The 13,244-nt window shown below is 44.6% G+C and overlaps 1 protein-coding gene across 1 annotated transcript in view; it reads left to right on the forward strand.

The window, feature by feature from the left end:
• Positions 1–970: 970 nt before the first annotated feature.
• Positions 971–13,244, forward strand: part of LOC112221258 (solute carrier family 25 member 48) — a 23,687-nt gene continuing 11,413 nt past the window's right edge. The window contains exons 1-5 of the mRNA XM_042303440.1: positions 971–1,178; positions 1,942–1,985; positions 2,581–2,652; positions 4,796–5,048; positions 5,905–6,195. Of these exons, the coding sequence (XP_042159374.1) occupies positions 1,133–1,178; positions 1,942–1,985; positions 2,581–2,652; positions 4,796–5,048; positions 5,905–6,195 (706 nt within the window). The 5' untranslated portion in view covers positions 971–1,132. The remainder of the gene's footprint in view (positions 1,179–1,941; positions 1,986–2,580; positions 2,653–4,795; positions 5,049–5,904; positions 6,196–13,244) is intronic.

Consider the following 13,244-nt stretch of genomic DNA (forward strand, 5'->3'; position numbering starts at 1 on the left):
CCAGAGGGTTCAACAACAAAAAATGGACACTAAAATATTGGCCTTTATTTTAAAGCTTTTGATTGATTTCAAATGGAATGTACAAGTTATGTTAATGTTGCTTTCACGTCTCTTTCGCAACCAAAAATTTAAGTAAACAAATGTGGAATAAGTCAAGAGTTCTGAATACTTTCTCACTAAATTTAAAATCTAATTAAAGTGTAGGTTTTTATAGTACTGCTTTTTTTCTGAATGAGTCTTGAGGTTCACAGGTGCAAGCAAACAGACAATCTGTCGCTACCACTCCTGGCACCATTCTCCATCCTACAGTGCAATGGGTTCTTATCTTTGAGTGCTATCTGTGTGTTTTCTAGGCAATACCTCTAGGGTGTGTCTAAACCCATGTTATCTCCTCTTTCACAATATATATGCTTAGATTGGTATATAGCCTATTAAATATGAAAAAAATATTATTTTTTTTTGTCATTAAGTTATGTTGCACAACGTTTATGGAGTGTATTTGTTTTGCCCAAATAAGTGGATAAAGTTCAAGCTTTGTAATATGATAAAGCCTAGACCACATTTCCATTATGCTTTTGTACTAAAATTCTGGCTTTATGCATCAATCTCCCTCCATGTGGATAATTATGTAAGTGGCCAATGAAGTTTATATTTTTTTTGCATAGCAATTCCTCTTGGTTTACAGTATTTATTATATTATTTTCTTTCCAACCGCAAAAACATTTTAGCACGGCTTGAACTGCTTCCTGGCAAGTATGCTTGGCCCTGTGCCCCGGTTCAGAGTAGTTGGTACTTTCCAGGCTTTTCAGGTGGTCCTTAACAAATTGTCCACTCACACGGGGCACCGGGCCATCAAAACAAATTGTCCCATTGTTTTCAGACGGCAAGTGTCACACATAAATCCTAGATGCTGATTGGTTTAGAGACGCCCAATCCCTGTCTTTATGTTTATTTACAGACCCTCCTATACCTATCTGGAGGTTTACATAGATGCTAGGAAAGTCAGTTTTTGTTACTTTGCTTCTCAAATATCTTACCCCGCGTGCCTGTATCGACGTTGAATTCCAGACACTTAAGATTTCTGTTCACCGGTGATTAGTGACAGAAGGAAAGGAATTAAGATCAATCAAAAATGAATTGTTTTCATTTAGATGACTTCCTTGCAGGGTGGATTGGAGGTGAGTGTCCGTTATTTTTTAAACTTGTTAATTAGCTGTAGAATTAGATGTTTTATGTGAGGATGAGTTTGGGATTAGAGCGGTGTTGGACTATTGCATATCGTTTTTGTTTATCATAATTTGTTTTATTTTAATACATTTGCTATGTAGGCCTATGTCTAATCTATGTTTGATTCGAAAAAAATAGATATGAATAATTGGAACATGCGCAGATTTTCCAAATCGAATTGCCCACATAGCGCTAGACATTTTGATCAAACACTCAACATTTAACATCCAATCAAAATGTAGTTAATAATTAAATAACCAGTTCTACATGTTTGACTATTTATTTTGAGTGTTCTCCTTTTCTATATTCTACTTCTGCAAGGCGCGCTACCATGAAACTGACAGTAGGGGCATAGTAGTTGCACATTGCATAATGATACTGTATCTGTGGAATGCTGCAACGGTTTTCACTCTTCATCGCCTGTTATTCGCCTATAGGCAGCCTACTGTAGTTCTGAACATTATCGGCCTAAGTTTTGTTTTTGCAAATGTTGAGTCAGAATGACCCCTAAGCAGTGGTAGTGTTTTGCTGTCTGGCCGGGATATGATTCTTTCTGTTCTCTCTTGTGTTTGCCCTGAAATCTGTGGTACTGTAGTTCTATTGTCTGAGGAGGGTCGGATGTTCTAGGCAGGGTGCCACTGAAACAACATTATATATTCACTCTCTCTCACTCTCTCTCCTCCTAAACGTGGTTTCCTTCTGTTTATCCAATAGGAGCTTCCAGTGTTATTGTGGGTCATCCGCTGGACACAGTCAAGGTACATACGAGGACACACGGTTCAACACATAAAGGACTGGTTTCCCAGACACTGATCAAGCCCAGTCCTGGACTTAAATCCACTTTCAATGGAGATTCTCTGTTTATCTTGAGTTCTAGGACCAGGCTTAATTGGTTTTCCAGGAAACAGTCCGATCTGGTTTAAATCAGGGATTGACATTAAGGTCTGAAAGGCAATTGTCTCGTTCATCTAAACAATGGAGGGGAACCAGACAGATCAATGCTTGCAGTTTGGTTGTTGTAAGTAAAAAAATGTTTTTTAAATAAACAGCCCAATGGGGGGGGCAACCTCAGAGCAGGCTCAACTTGCCCAACTGTTCAGTTCCCTTGCTCTAGGCAATAGATCAACCCTTAATGTCAAACCTTGTGGGTTTTTTTTTTTTTACCAAACATGTAATAATAGTTTATCTACTCATACACAGTTACCATTTAGTAGGCTATAGGCCTGCAGTAACATTAACATGAGCGACCACACATCACCTAGCCTACCTGTTGTAGATTGTGTAGGCCGTTGTTTTATGTGGTGGGAATGTTGAGGTTCTTATCGTTTCCCATTCTATGATTCTACCCAACAGACTCGTTTACAAGCTGGGAAAGGATACAAGAACACCCTTCACTGTGTCCTCCAAATCTACAGAAAGGAAACGGTCAGTGATAGGTCACTGCTCTTATCGTCTAAACGGTCAGTGATAGGTCACTGCTCTTATCGTCTAAACGGTCAGTGATAGGTCACTGCTCTTATCATCTAAACGGTCAGTGATAGGTCACTGCTCTTATCGTCTAAACGGTCAGTGATAGGTCACTGCTCTTATCATCTAAACGGTCAGTGATAGGTCACTGCTCTTGTCATCTAAACGGTCAGTGATAGGTCACTGCTCTTGTCATCTAAACGGTCAGTGATAGGTCACTGCTCTTATCATCTAAACGGTCAGTGATAGGTCACTGCTCTTATCATCTAAACGGTCAGTGATAGGTCACTGCTCTTGTCATCTAAACGGTCAGTGATAGGTCACTGCTCTTATCATCTAAACGGTCAGTGATAGGTCACTGCTCTTATCATCTAAACGGTCAGTGATAGGTCACTGCTCTTATCATCTAAACGGTCAGTGATAGGTCACTGCTCTTATCATCTAAACGGTCAGTGATAGGTCACTGCTCTTGTCGTCTAAACGGTCAGTGATAGGTCACTGCTCTTATCGTCTAAACGGTCAGTGATAGGTCACTGCTCTTATCGTCTAAACGGTCAGTGATAGGTCACTGCTCTTATCATCTAAACGGTCAGTGATAGGTCACTGCTCTTATCATCTAAACGGTCAGTGATAGGTCACTGCTCTTATCATCTAAACGGTCAGTGATAGGTCACTGCTCTTATCATCTAAACGGTTAGTGATAGGTCACTGCTCTTGTCATCTAAACGGTCAGTGATAGGTCACTGCTCTTATCATCTAAACGGTCAGTGATAGGTCACTGCTCTTATCATCTAAACGGTTAGTGATAGGTCACTGCTCTTATCATCTAAACGGTTAGTGATAGGTCACTGCTCTTATCATCTAAACGGTTAGTGATAGGTCACTGCTCTTATCATCTAAACGGTCAGTGATAGGTCACTGCTCTTGTCATCTAAACGGTCAGTGATAGGTCACTGCTCTTGTCATCTAAACGGTCAGTGATAGGTCACTGCTCTTGTCATCTAAACGGTCAGTGATAGGTCACTGCTCTTATCATCTAAACGGTCAGTGATAGGTCACTGCTCTTGTCATCTAAACGGTCAGTGATAGGTCACTGCTCTTGTCATCTAAACGGTCAGTGATAGGTCACTGCTCTTGTCATCTAAACGGTCAGTGATAGGTCACTGCTCTTGTCATCTAAACGGTCAGTGATAGGTCACTGCTCTTGTCATCTAAACGGTCAGTGATAGGTCACTGCTCTTGTCATCTAAACGGTCAGTGATAGGTCACTGCTCTTGTCATCTAAACGGTCAGTGATAGGTCACTGCTCTTGTCATCTAAACGGTCAGTGATAGGTCACTGCTCTTGTCATCTAAACGGTCAGTGATAGGTCACTGCTCTTATCATCTAAACGGTCAGTGATAGGTCACTGCTCTTGTCGTCTAAACGGTCAGTGATAGGTCACTGCTCTTGTCGTCTAAACGGTCAGTGATAGGTCACTGCTCTTGTCATCTAAACGGTCAGTGATAGGTCACTGCTCTTGTCATCTAAACGGTCAGTGATAGGTCACTGCTCTTGTCATCTAAACGGTCAGTGATAGGTCACTGCTCTTGTCGTCTAAATGTATACCGTTTAGCAGACACTTTTACCCAAAGCGACTTAGTCACTCGTGCGGAGACATTTTGTATTGTCCCACAGTAATCCATAGGAGGCCATGGGATAATATTTGTCATGATAACCCATTTGTCGTCATGCTGTTGGTACGGTTTCCCTTTAGAACTGCGGAGGCCTTGGACATAAAGTGTCAACCTCGACAACTACTCAAAAAGATAATTATAACATCCTAAATTCATTTTTACAAATTCTTATCTGTAGATTATACCGTAGGCCTAGATGTACCAGTTCTGGAAATATTTGTTTTACTTTTGAAGCAACTGTGCTTTTGTTTTAACAAATATCCTTGAGCCTTGCTGTGAATACTCCCTATGTAGCCTCTCTCTGGCAGGGAGGTGGGGGGGAAAACCTTCCAGTTGCCAAATTCCAAATTGTATACTGGGACGCGGACCTTCTACAGAACACACTGTTGCATAAAATGTCTCATTTGTATTTTTCTTCATCCTAGGTGGCTGGCTTCTTCAAGGGTCTCTCCTTCCCGCTGGCCAGCATCACCGTGTATAACTCAGTGGTGTTTGGGTTCTTCAACAACACACAGAGGGTTATTAGCAAGTTCCGCCATGGTGACGAGAGGCAGCCGTGTGGCATGCTGGACCTGACCCTGGCCAGCATGTTGACAGGGCTGATGTCAGTGGGACTCGGAGCGCCGGTCGACCTGGTTAAGATCCGACTGCAGATGCAGACTCTTCCCTGTTTAGCAGGTAAAGTCAAAAGACCGATACAACATTCTAGGAGGTAATTATTTTAGCAGGTAAAGTCAAAAGACCGATACAACATTCTAGACCACTCTAGAAGGTAATTATTTTAGCAGGTAAAGTCAAAAGACCAATACAACATTCTAGACCATTCTAGAAGGTAATTATTTTAGCAGGTATTTCCTTTATAAATCAAATGTATTTATAAAGCCCTTCGTACATCAGCTGATATCTCAAAGTGCTGTACAGAAACCCAGCCTAAAACCACAAACAGCAAGCAATGCAGGTGTAGAAGCACGGTGGCTAGAAAAACTCCCTAGAAAGGTCAGAACCTAGGAAGAAACCTAGAGAGGATTCTAACTATCCTTTCAGACCTTTCTAGAAGGTACAGTGCCTATAGCACCCATGGGTTTAGAAAGCTCATTTTAGTGGGACTTTACCCAGAGGTCTAGAATAGTTGACAGTTCAAGGAACCACAGAAAACGTATAATTTGCCTATTCAGGTTCAGAGCTCCATCAGTCTTTCAACTGCCATTCATATGTCACAACAGCCACTCGGACGAGCTAGCATGAGATGATAAATCCCGTGGATTGTAACCAGCTCACTTAAAGGTTGATAAACTAAAATATGACGATGCGCCACACGTCCTTGAGTGGCGCCCCATGTATCTTTATACAGTATAGGGCATCATAAAATACACGTGTTAAATCTTCACCATCACCTTTTGTTCTGGTAAATAGTTAAAGCCTTTAAAGCCTCCTTCCGCATAAGATTGAACCTTAATCCAAACTATCCTCTTTCTGCATGAGCAGTCAATAAAGTCAAATACAGCCTGATCTTTATTGTTTGTTTGTATTTTAGAGAACCTGAACCTCGCCGGGACGACCGGAAACGTGAACGGTAACATCGCCGTGCGCTCCATGACTCTCCAGGGCCAGCCGACCTACAGAGGGCCCATCCACTGCATCAGCTCCATACTGCGGACTGAGGGGATCCGGGGGCTTTACAGAGGAGCCGGGGCCATGGTCCTGAGAGACGTCCCTGGGTACACACTGTACTTCATCCCCTACGCGTTGTTTCGTCGCTGGCTATCCTCTGAAGGGAGGTCATCACCTCATCCCTGTTCTATATGGGTGTCTGGAGGACTGGCAGGTAACTGGAAGGTGTTTACGGATTAATGGTAATGTTACTGTTGCTAGTTGTGCTTGGTTGAAGCACATAGAAATTAGCCTTTAGGTCAGATAAAGAAGCGTTCTGTTTCTTCCAAACTGTTCTGGTTGGGAAGCATGCGGACGCCTTCAGCTGCTTTAGAGAGTGGGGAATGTGCTGCAAATCCAGCTGCTTTAGAGAGTGGGGAATGTGCTGCAAATCCAGCTGCTTTAGAGAGTGGGGAATGTGCTGCAAATCCGGCTGCTTTAGAGAGTGGGGAATGTGCTGCAAATCCGGCTGCTTTAGAGAGTGGGGAATGTGCTGCAAATCCGGCTGCTTTAGAGAGTGGGGAATGTGCTGCAAATCCGGCTGCTTTAGAGAGTGGGGAATGTGCTTTAGCAAATGTGCCAAATCCGGCTGCTTTAGAGAGTGGGGAATGTGCTGCAAATCCGGCTGCTTTAGAGAGTGGGGAATGTGCTGCAAATCCGGCTGCTTTAGAGAGTGGGGAATGTGCTGCAAATCCGGCTGCTTTAGAGAGTGGGGAATGTGCTGCAAATCCGGCTGCTTTAGAGAGTGGGGAATGTGCTGCAAATCCGGCTGCTTTAGAGAGTGGGGAATGTGCTGCAAATCCGGCTGCTTTTGAGAGTGGGGAATGTGCTGCAAATCTGGCTGCTTTAGAGAGTGGGGAATGTGCTGCAAATCCGGCTGCTTTAGAGAGTGGGGAATGTGCTGGGCTGCTTTAGAAGTGGGGAATGTGCTGCAAATCCGGCTGCTTTAGAGAGTGGGGAATGTGCTGCAAATCCGGCTGCTTTAGAGAGTGGGGAATGTGCTGCAAATCCGGCTGCTTTAGAGAGTGGGGAATGTGCTGCAAATCCGGCTGCTTTAGAGAGTGGGGAATGTGCTGCAAATCCGGCTGCTTTAGAGAGTGGGGAATGTGCTGCAAATCCGGCTGCTTTAGAGAGTGGGGAATGTGCTGCAAATCCGGCTGCTTTAGAGAGTGGGGAATGTGCTGCAAATCCGGCTGCTTTAGAGAGTGGGGAATGTGCTGCAAATCCAGCTGCTTTAGAGAGTGGGGAATGTGCTGCAAATCCGGCTGCGGCTGCTTTAGAGAGTGGGGAATGTGCTGCAAATCCGGCTGCTTTAGAGAGTGGGGAATGTGCTGCAAATCCGGCTGCTTTAGAGAGTGGGGAATGTGCTGCAAATCCGGCTGCTTTAGAGAGTGGGGAATGTGCTGCAAATCCGGCTGCTTTAGAGAGTGGGGAATGTGCTGCAAATCCGGCTGCTTTAGAGAGTGGGGAATGTGCTGCAAAGTGGGGAATGTGCCGGCTGCTTTAGAGAGTGGGGAATGTGCTGCAAATCCGGCTGCTTTTGAGAGTGGGGAATGTGCTGCAAATCCGGCTGCTTTAGAGAGTGGGGAATGTGCTGCAAATCCGGCTGCTTTAGAGAGTGGGGAATGTGCTGCAAATCCGGCTGCTTTAGAGAGTGGGGAATGTGCTGCAAATCCGGCTGCTTTAGAGAGTGGGGAATGTGCTGCAAATCCGGCTGCTTTAGAGAGTGGGGAATGTGCTGCAAATCCGGCTGCTTTAGAGAGTGGGGAATGTGCTGCAAATCCGGCTGCTTTAGAGAGTGGGGAATGTGCTGCAAATCCGGCTGCTTTAGAGAGTGGGGAATGTGCTGCAAATCCGGCTGCTTTAGAGAGTGGGGAATGTGCTGCAAATCCGGCTGCTTTAGAGAGTGGGGAATGTGCTGCAAATCCGGCTGCTTTAGAGAGTGGGGAATGTGCTGCAAATCCGGCTGCTTTAGAGAGTGGGGAATGTGCTGCAAATCCGGCTGCTTTAGAGAGTGGGGAATGTGCTGCAAATCCGGCTGCTTTAGAGAGTGGGGAATGTGCTGCAAATCCGGCTGCTTTAGAGAGTGGGGAATGTGCTGCAAATCCGGCTGCTTTAGAGAGTGGGGAATGTGCTGCAAATCCGGCTGCTTTAGAGAGTGGGGAATGTGCTGCAAATCCGGCTGCTTTAGAGAGTGGGGAATGTGCTGCAAATCCGGCTGCTTTAGAGAGTGGGGAATGTGCTGCAAATCCGGCACACAAGTCCAAGGGACGCAGGCGATCATAACGAACAAGCCACTGTCCATGATTCCACTCGTTTGCAGAGACGCAGGTGAACATGACGAACAAACCACTGTCCATGATTCCACTCGTTTGCAGAGACGCAGGTGAACATGACGAACAAACCACTGTCCATGATTCCACTCGTTTGCAGAGACGCAGGTGAACATAACGAACAAACCACTGTCCATGATTCCACTCGTTTGCAGAGAGGCAGGTGAACAAACCACTGTCCATGATTCCACTCGTTTGCAGAGACGCAGGTGAACATAACGAACAAACCACCACTGTTTGCAGAGAGGCAGGTGATTCCATGATTCCACTCGTTTGCAGAGAGGCAGGTGAACATAACGAACAAACAAACCACTGTCCATGATTCCCACTGTCCATGATTCCACTCGTTTGCAGAGAGGCAGGTGAACAAACCAAACCACTGTCCATGATTCCACTCGTTTGCAGAGAGGCAGGTGAACATAACGAACAAACCACTGTCCATGATTCCACTCGTTTGCAGAGACGGCAGGTGAACATAACGAACAAACCACTGTCCATGATTCCACTCGTTTGCAGAGAGGCAGGTGAACATAAGAGACGAACAAACCACTGTCCATGATTCCACTCGTTTGCAGAGAGGCAGGTGAACAAACCACTATGATTCCACTCGAACAAACCAAACCACTGTCCATGATTCCACTCGTTTGCAGAGAGGCAGGTGAACATAACGAACAAACCACTGTCCATGATTCCACTCGTTTGCAGAGACGCAGGTGAACATGACGAACAAACCACTGTCCATGATTCCACTCGTTTGCAGAGAGGCAGGTGAACATAACGAACAAACCACTGTCCATGATTCCACTCGTTTGCAGAGACGCAGGTGAACATAACGAACAAACCACTGTCCATGATTCCACTCGTTTGCAGAGAGGCAGGTGAACAAACCACTGTCCATGATTCCACTCGTTTGCAGAGAGGCAGGTGAACATAACGAACAAACCACTGTCCATGATTCCACTCGTTTGCAGAGATGCAGGTGAACATAACGTGTCCATGATTCACTCGTTTGCAGAGAGGCAGGTGAACAAACCACTGTCCATGATTCCACTCGTTTGCAGAGACAAACATAACGAACCACTGTCCATGATTCCACTCGTTTGCAGAGAGGCAGGTGAACATAACGAACAAACCACTGTCCATGATTCCACTCGTTTGCAGAGACGCAGGTGAACAAACCACTGTCCATGATTCCACTCGTTTGCAGAGAGGCAGGCGTGTTTAGAACTCAGTCAGATCAATCATTTAAGTGTTCTGAGCTTTGATCAACACTGGGAGAAATATTTACATGTTAACCTATAATTGTCTTAATTTATTTTGAACAAAATATATTTTTTATTATGTTTTTATAATTATAAAAAAATTGACCGAGGTCTGGACCTCGGTGTCCTCGTGTGCATTTATGGCCCTGGTTGTTCTCACCATGCTCTAAACTAACAGCTAACCCCATTGGAATCATAATTTATGCAGGAATTCTAATGTTGCTGCTATGTGGATTTGGCGGAAAATGTAGTCTAGCTATGCAAATGAAACCGCTTCTTCGGGTTATCTGTTAAAGAGCGTCCAGCTAAGACTGTAGTACACTGAGGGACACGTCAAAATGAAGAATTATGGCACTTTAGCAAGCCTTTTTCATAGTCACAATTAGACTGATTTTAATTCTCCGTGTGGTCTATATTAAAGGGCACTTTAGCAAGCCTTTTTCATAGTCACAATTAGACTGATTTTAATTCTCCATGTGGTCTATATTAAAGGGCACTTTAGCAAGCCTTTTTCATAGTCACAATTAGACTGATTTTAATTCTCCGTGTGGTCTATATTAAAGGGCACTTTATTTAACAGAACAAGCTTTTAAAAATCAATATTTGTGAACAATTTCTACTTAAAATATCAAAGATACACACACAAAAGGCACTAATTTTGTAGAACGGCACCTTTACAGTCTTAGTGCCAAGTCCAAACCGTGTCTACCACCTATAAAAACCTTGTCTACCACCTATAAAAACCTTGTCTACCACCTATAAAAACCTTGTCATTACTTTATGCCATTTTATGATGCCATCTTGAAAACGTTGTAGGCCTACCGAGGGTTGGGAGGATGATTTGCAGTTACTGATTACATGACAATACAACTAGTTAGTCATGTAATCCAATGGATTACTCAAATTGTGAGTAACGTTAGTTTGATTACTGCCTTGGTTAGCCCACATCTGCCTCCTTAGTTTATGCTGTAGACCACAGGAGGTTGGTGGCACCTTAATTAAGGGAGGACGGGGCTCGTGGTAATGGCTGGAGTGGAATCAGTGGAATGGAATCAAATGCATCAAAACGCCATTCCATTTGCTCCGTTCCAGCCATTACGATGAGTCGTCCTCCCCTCGGCAGCCTCCACTGCACACCAGCATTTTGGGGCAGTTGCTTTGCTCAGCTGCCTGCTGCATCTTATTGATGTGATACCTTCACTGCTAAAAAGGTCCAGGGAAAGCATTTCCAACCCTCGTTCTTTGATTATGCAATCATTGGCCTACTCCACAACAGCCACCCAGCAGATTGTGACCCATAAATGATGACATGGTCTGACTCACCCAACAGTCTGCTGTGATAAAGACTTCAATGGACATATGTAATAGGTCAAAGACATCTGAGTAGTTCATGAGTTGAGTCTACTCCTTTCCCCTGACACTAGAGGTATAGCTGAGTAAGCAACTGATTTGACACGTCACCCCAGTACACAGCATGGAGCTGTATTGACTAATAAAATCCTGATGAAATGTGGGATGATTCAGTTCTCAGTAGGGTTGCAAAGCTACTGGTAGTTACCAAGGTTACCGGAACCTTCAGTAATTTGGGTAATTTATAGTTGAATAACTTTTACAAAATGTATTCGTGTATATAGTCACATCTACTGTATGTTAGGTTTTGATTAGCCAATGCAGGTTAAAGTGAGTTCTTCCTCACTTTCTCTTTCTGTTTTTTTACTCCATATTCTGAATGACATTTGGGACCTCGGCTAGATGGTAACCTGATGGAAAAAGGGGGTTTGAAACATTAGCATTATCCAAGAGACACTTTTTGAGGTGATACTCAAGTCACAGAGAACTGACCACTTCCTTCCGTTTTGAATATTTGAGAAAGGTGTTGTTGATTTTAATTAGACCATGTGGTTCAAGCCTAATTAATGAAAAAGTATCTAATCAACAGTAGCATTTATTTTCAATTAACTCTTTCGACTGTTGACATTTTTCATAACTGCTGCCAGTTTCACGCCAAAACATTGACAACCAAATCATACTGACATAGTAAAAAGTGTTAAAAATGTTTTTAAAGGATATGTCATGCTGAGACCCCCATAATAATCACCATGGGACGGCAGGAAGCCTAGTGGTCAGAGCGTTGGGCCAGTAACCGGAAGGTTGCTGTATCGAATCCCTGAGCTGACAAGGTAAAAACCTGTCGTTCTGCCCCTGAGCAAGGCAGTTAACCCACTGTTCCCCTGGGTTCCCGAAGACGTGGATGTCTCCCGTACCTCTCTGATTCACAGGGGTTGGGTTAAATGCGGAAGACTCATTTCAGTTGAATAACGGACTAGGTACCCCAATTTCCAATGTTATTCACTAAATTGATGGTTAATATTTAGGATAATGTTTTACAGCTTTGTCTATTCTGTTTTTATTTTAAAATCATCCTATTTAATTACTTCATATTATTTTACCTGACGACATCTGTGAAAATATGAAGTACCAAAAGGGCTGATGGATTACATAACATCCTTCAAAGATATTCTGGTAGTTTACCCTCCTGGTAGTTTACCCTCCTGGTCCTGGTAGTTTACCCTCCTGGTCCTGGTAGTTTACCCTCCTGGTCCTGGTAGTTTACCCTCCTGGTAGTTTACCCTCCTGGTCCTGGTAGTTTACCCTCCTGGTAGTTTACCCTCCAGGTAGTTTACCCTCCTGGTCCTGGTAGTTTACCCTCCAGGTAGTTTACCCTCCTGGTCCTGGTAGTTTACCCTCCTGGTAGTTTACCCTCCTGGTCCTGGTAGTTTACCCTCCTGGTAGTTTACCCTCCTGGTCCTGGTAGTTTACCCTCCTGGTAGTTACCCTCCTGGTCCTGGTAGTTTACCCTCCTGGTAGTTACCCTCCTGGTCCTGGTAGTTTACCCTCCTGGCCTGGTAGTTTACCCTCCTGGCCTGGTAGTTTACCCTCCTGGTAGTTTACCCTCCTGGTAGTTTACCCTCCTGGTCCTGGTAGTTTACCCTCCAGGTAGTTTACCCTCCTGGTCCTGGTAGTTTACCCTCCAGGTAATTTACCCTCCTGGTCCTGGTAGTTTACCCTCCTGGTCCTGGTAGTTTACCCTCCTGGTAGTTACCCTCCTGGTCCTGGTAGTTTACCCTCCTGGTAGTTTACCCTCCTGGTCCTGGTAGGTTACCCTCCTGGTAGTTTACCCTCCTGGTCCTGGTAGTTTACCCTCCTGGTAGTTTACCCTCCTGGTCCTGGTAGGTTACCCTCCTGGTAGTTTACCCTCCTGGTCCTGGTAGGTTACCCTCCTGGTAGTTTACCCTCCTGGTCCTGGTAGTTTACCCTCCTGGTCCTGGTAGTTTACCCTCCTGGTAGTTTACCCTCCTGGTCCTGGTAGTTTACCCTCCTGGTAGTTTACCCTCCTGGTCCTGGTAGTTTACCCTCCTGGTAGTTTACCCTCCTGGTCCTGGTAGTTTACCCTCCTGGTAGTTTACCCTCCTGGTCCTGGTAGCTTACCCTCCTGGTAGTTTACCCTCCTGGTCCTGGTAGCTTACCCTCCTGGTAGTTTACCCTCCTGGTCCTGGTAGCTTACCCTCCTGGTAGTTTACCCTCCTGGTCCTGGTAGTTTACCCTCCTGGTCCTGGTAGTTTACCCTC

The sequence above is a fragment of the Oncorhynchus tshawytscha genome, linkage group LG21, assembly GCF_018296145.1.
Source record: "Oncorhynchus tshawytscha isolate Ot180627B linkage group LG21, Otsh_v2.0, whole genome shotgun sequence".
In the NCBI taxonomy this organism is placed as follows: domain Eukaryota; kingdom Metazoa; phylum Chordata; class Actinopteri; order Salmoniformes; family Salmonidae; genus Oncorhynchus; species Oncorhynchus tshawytscha.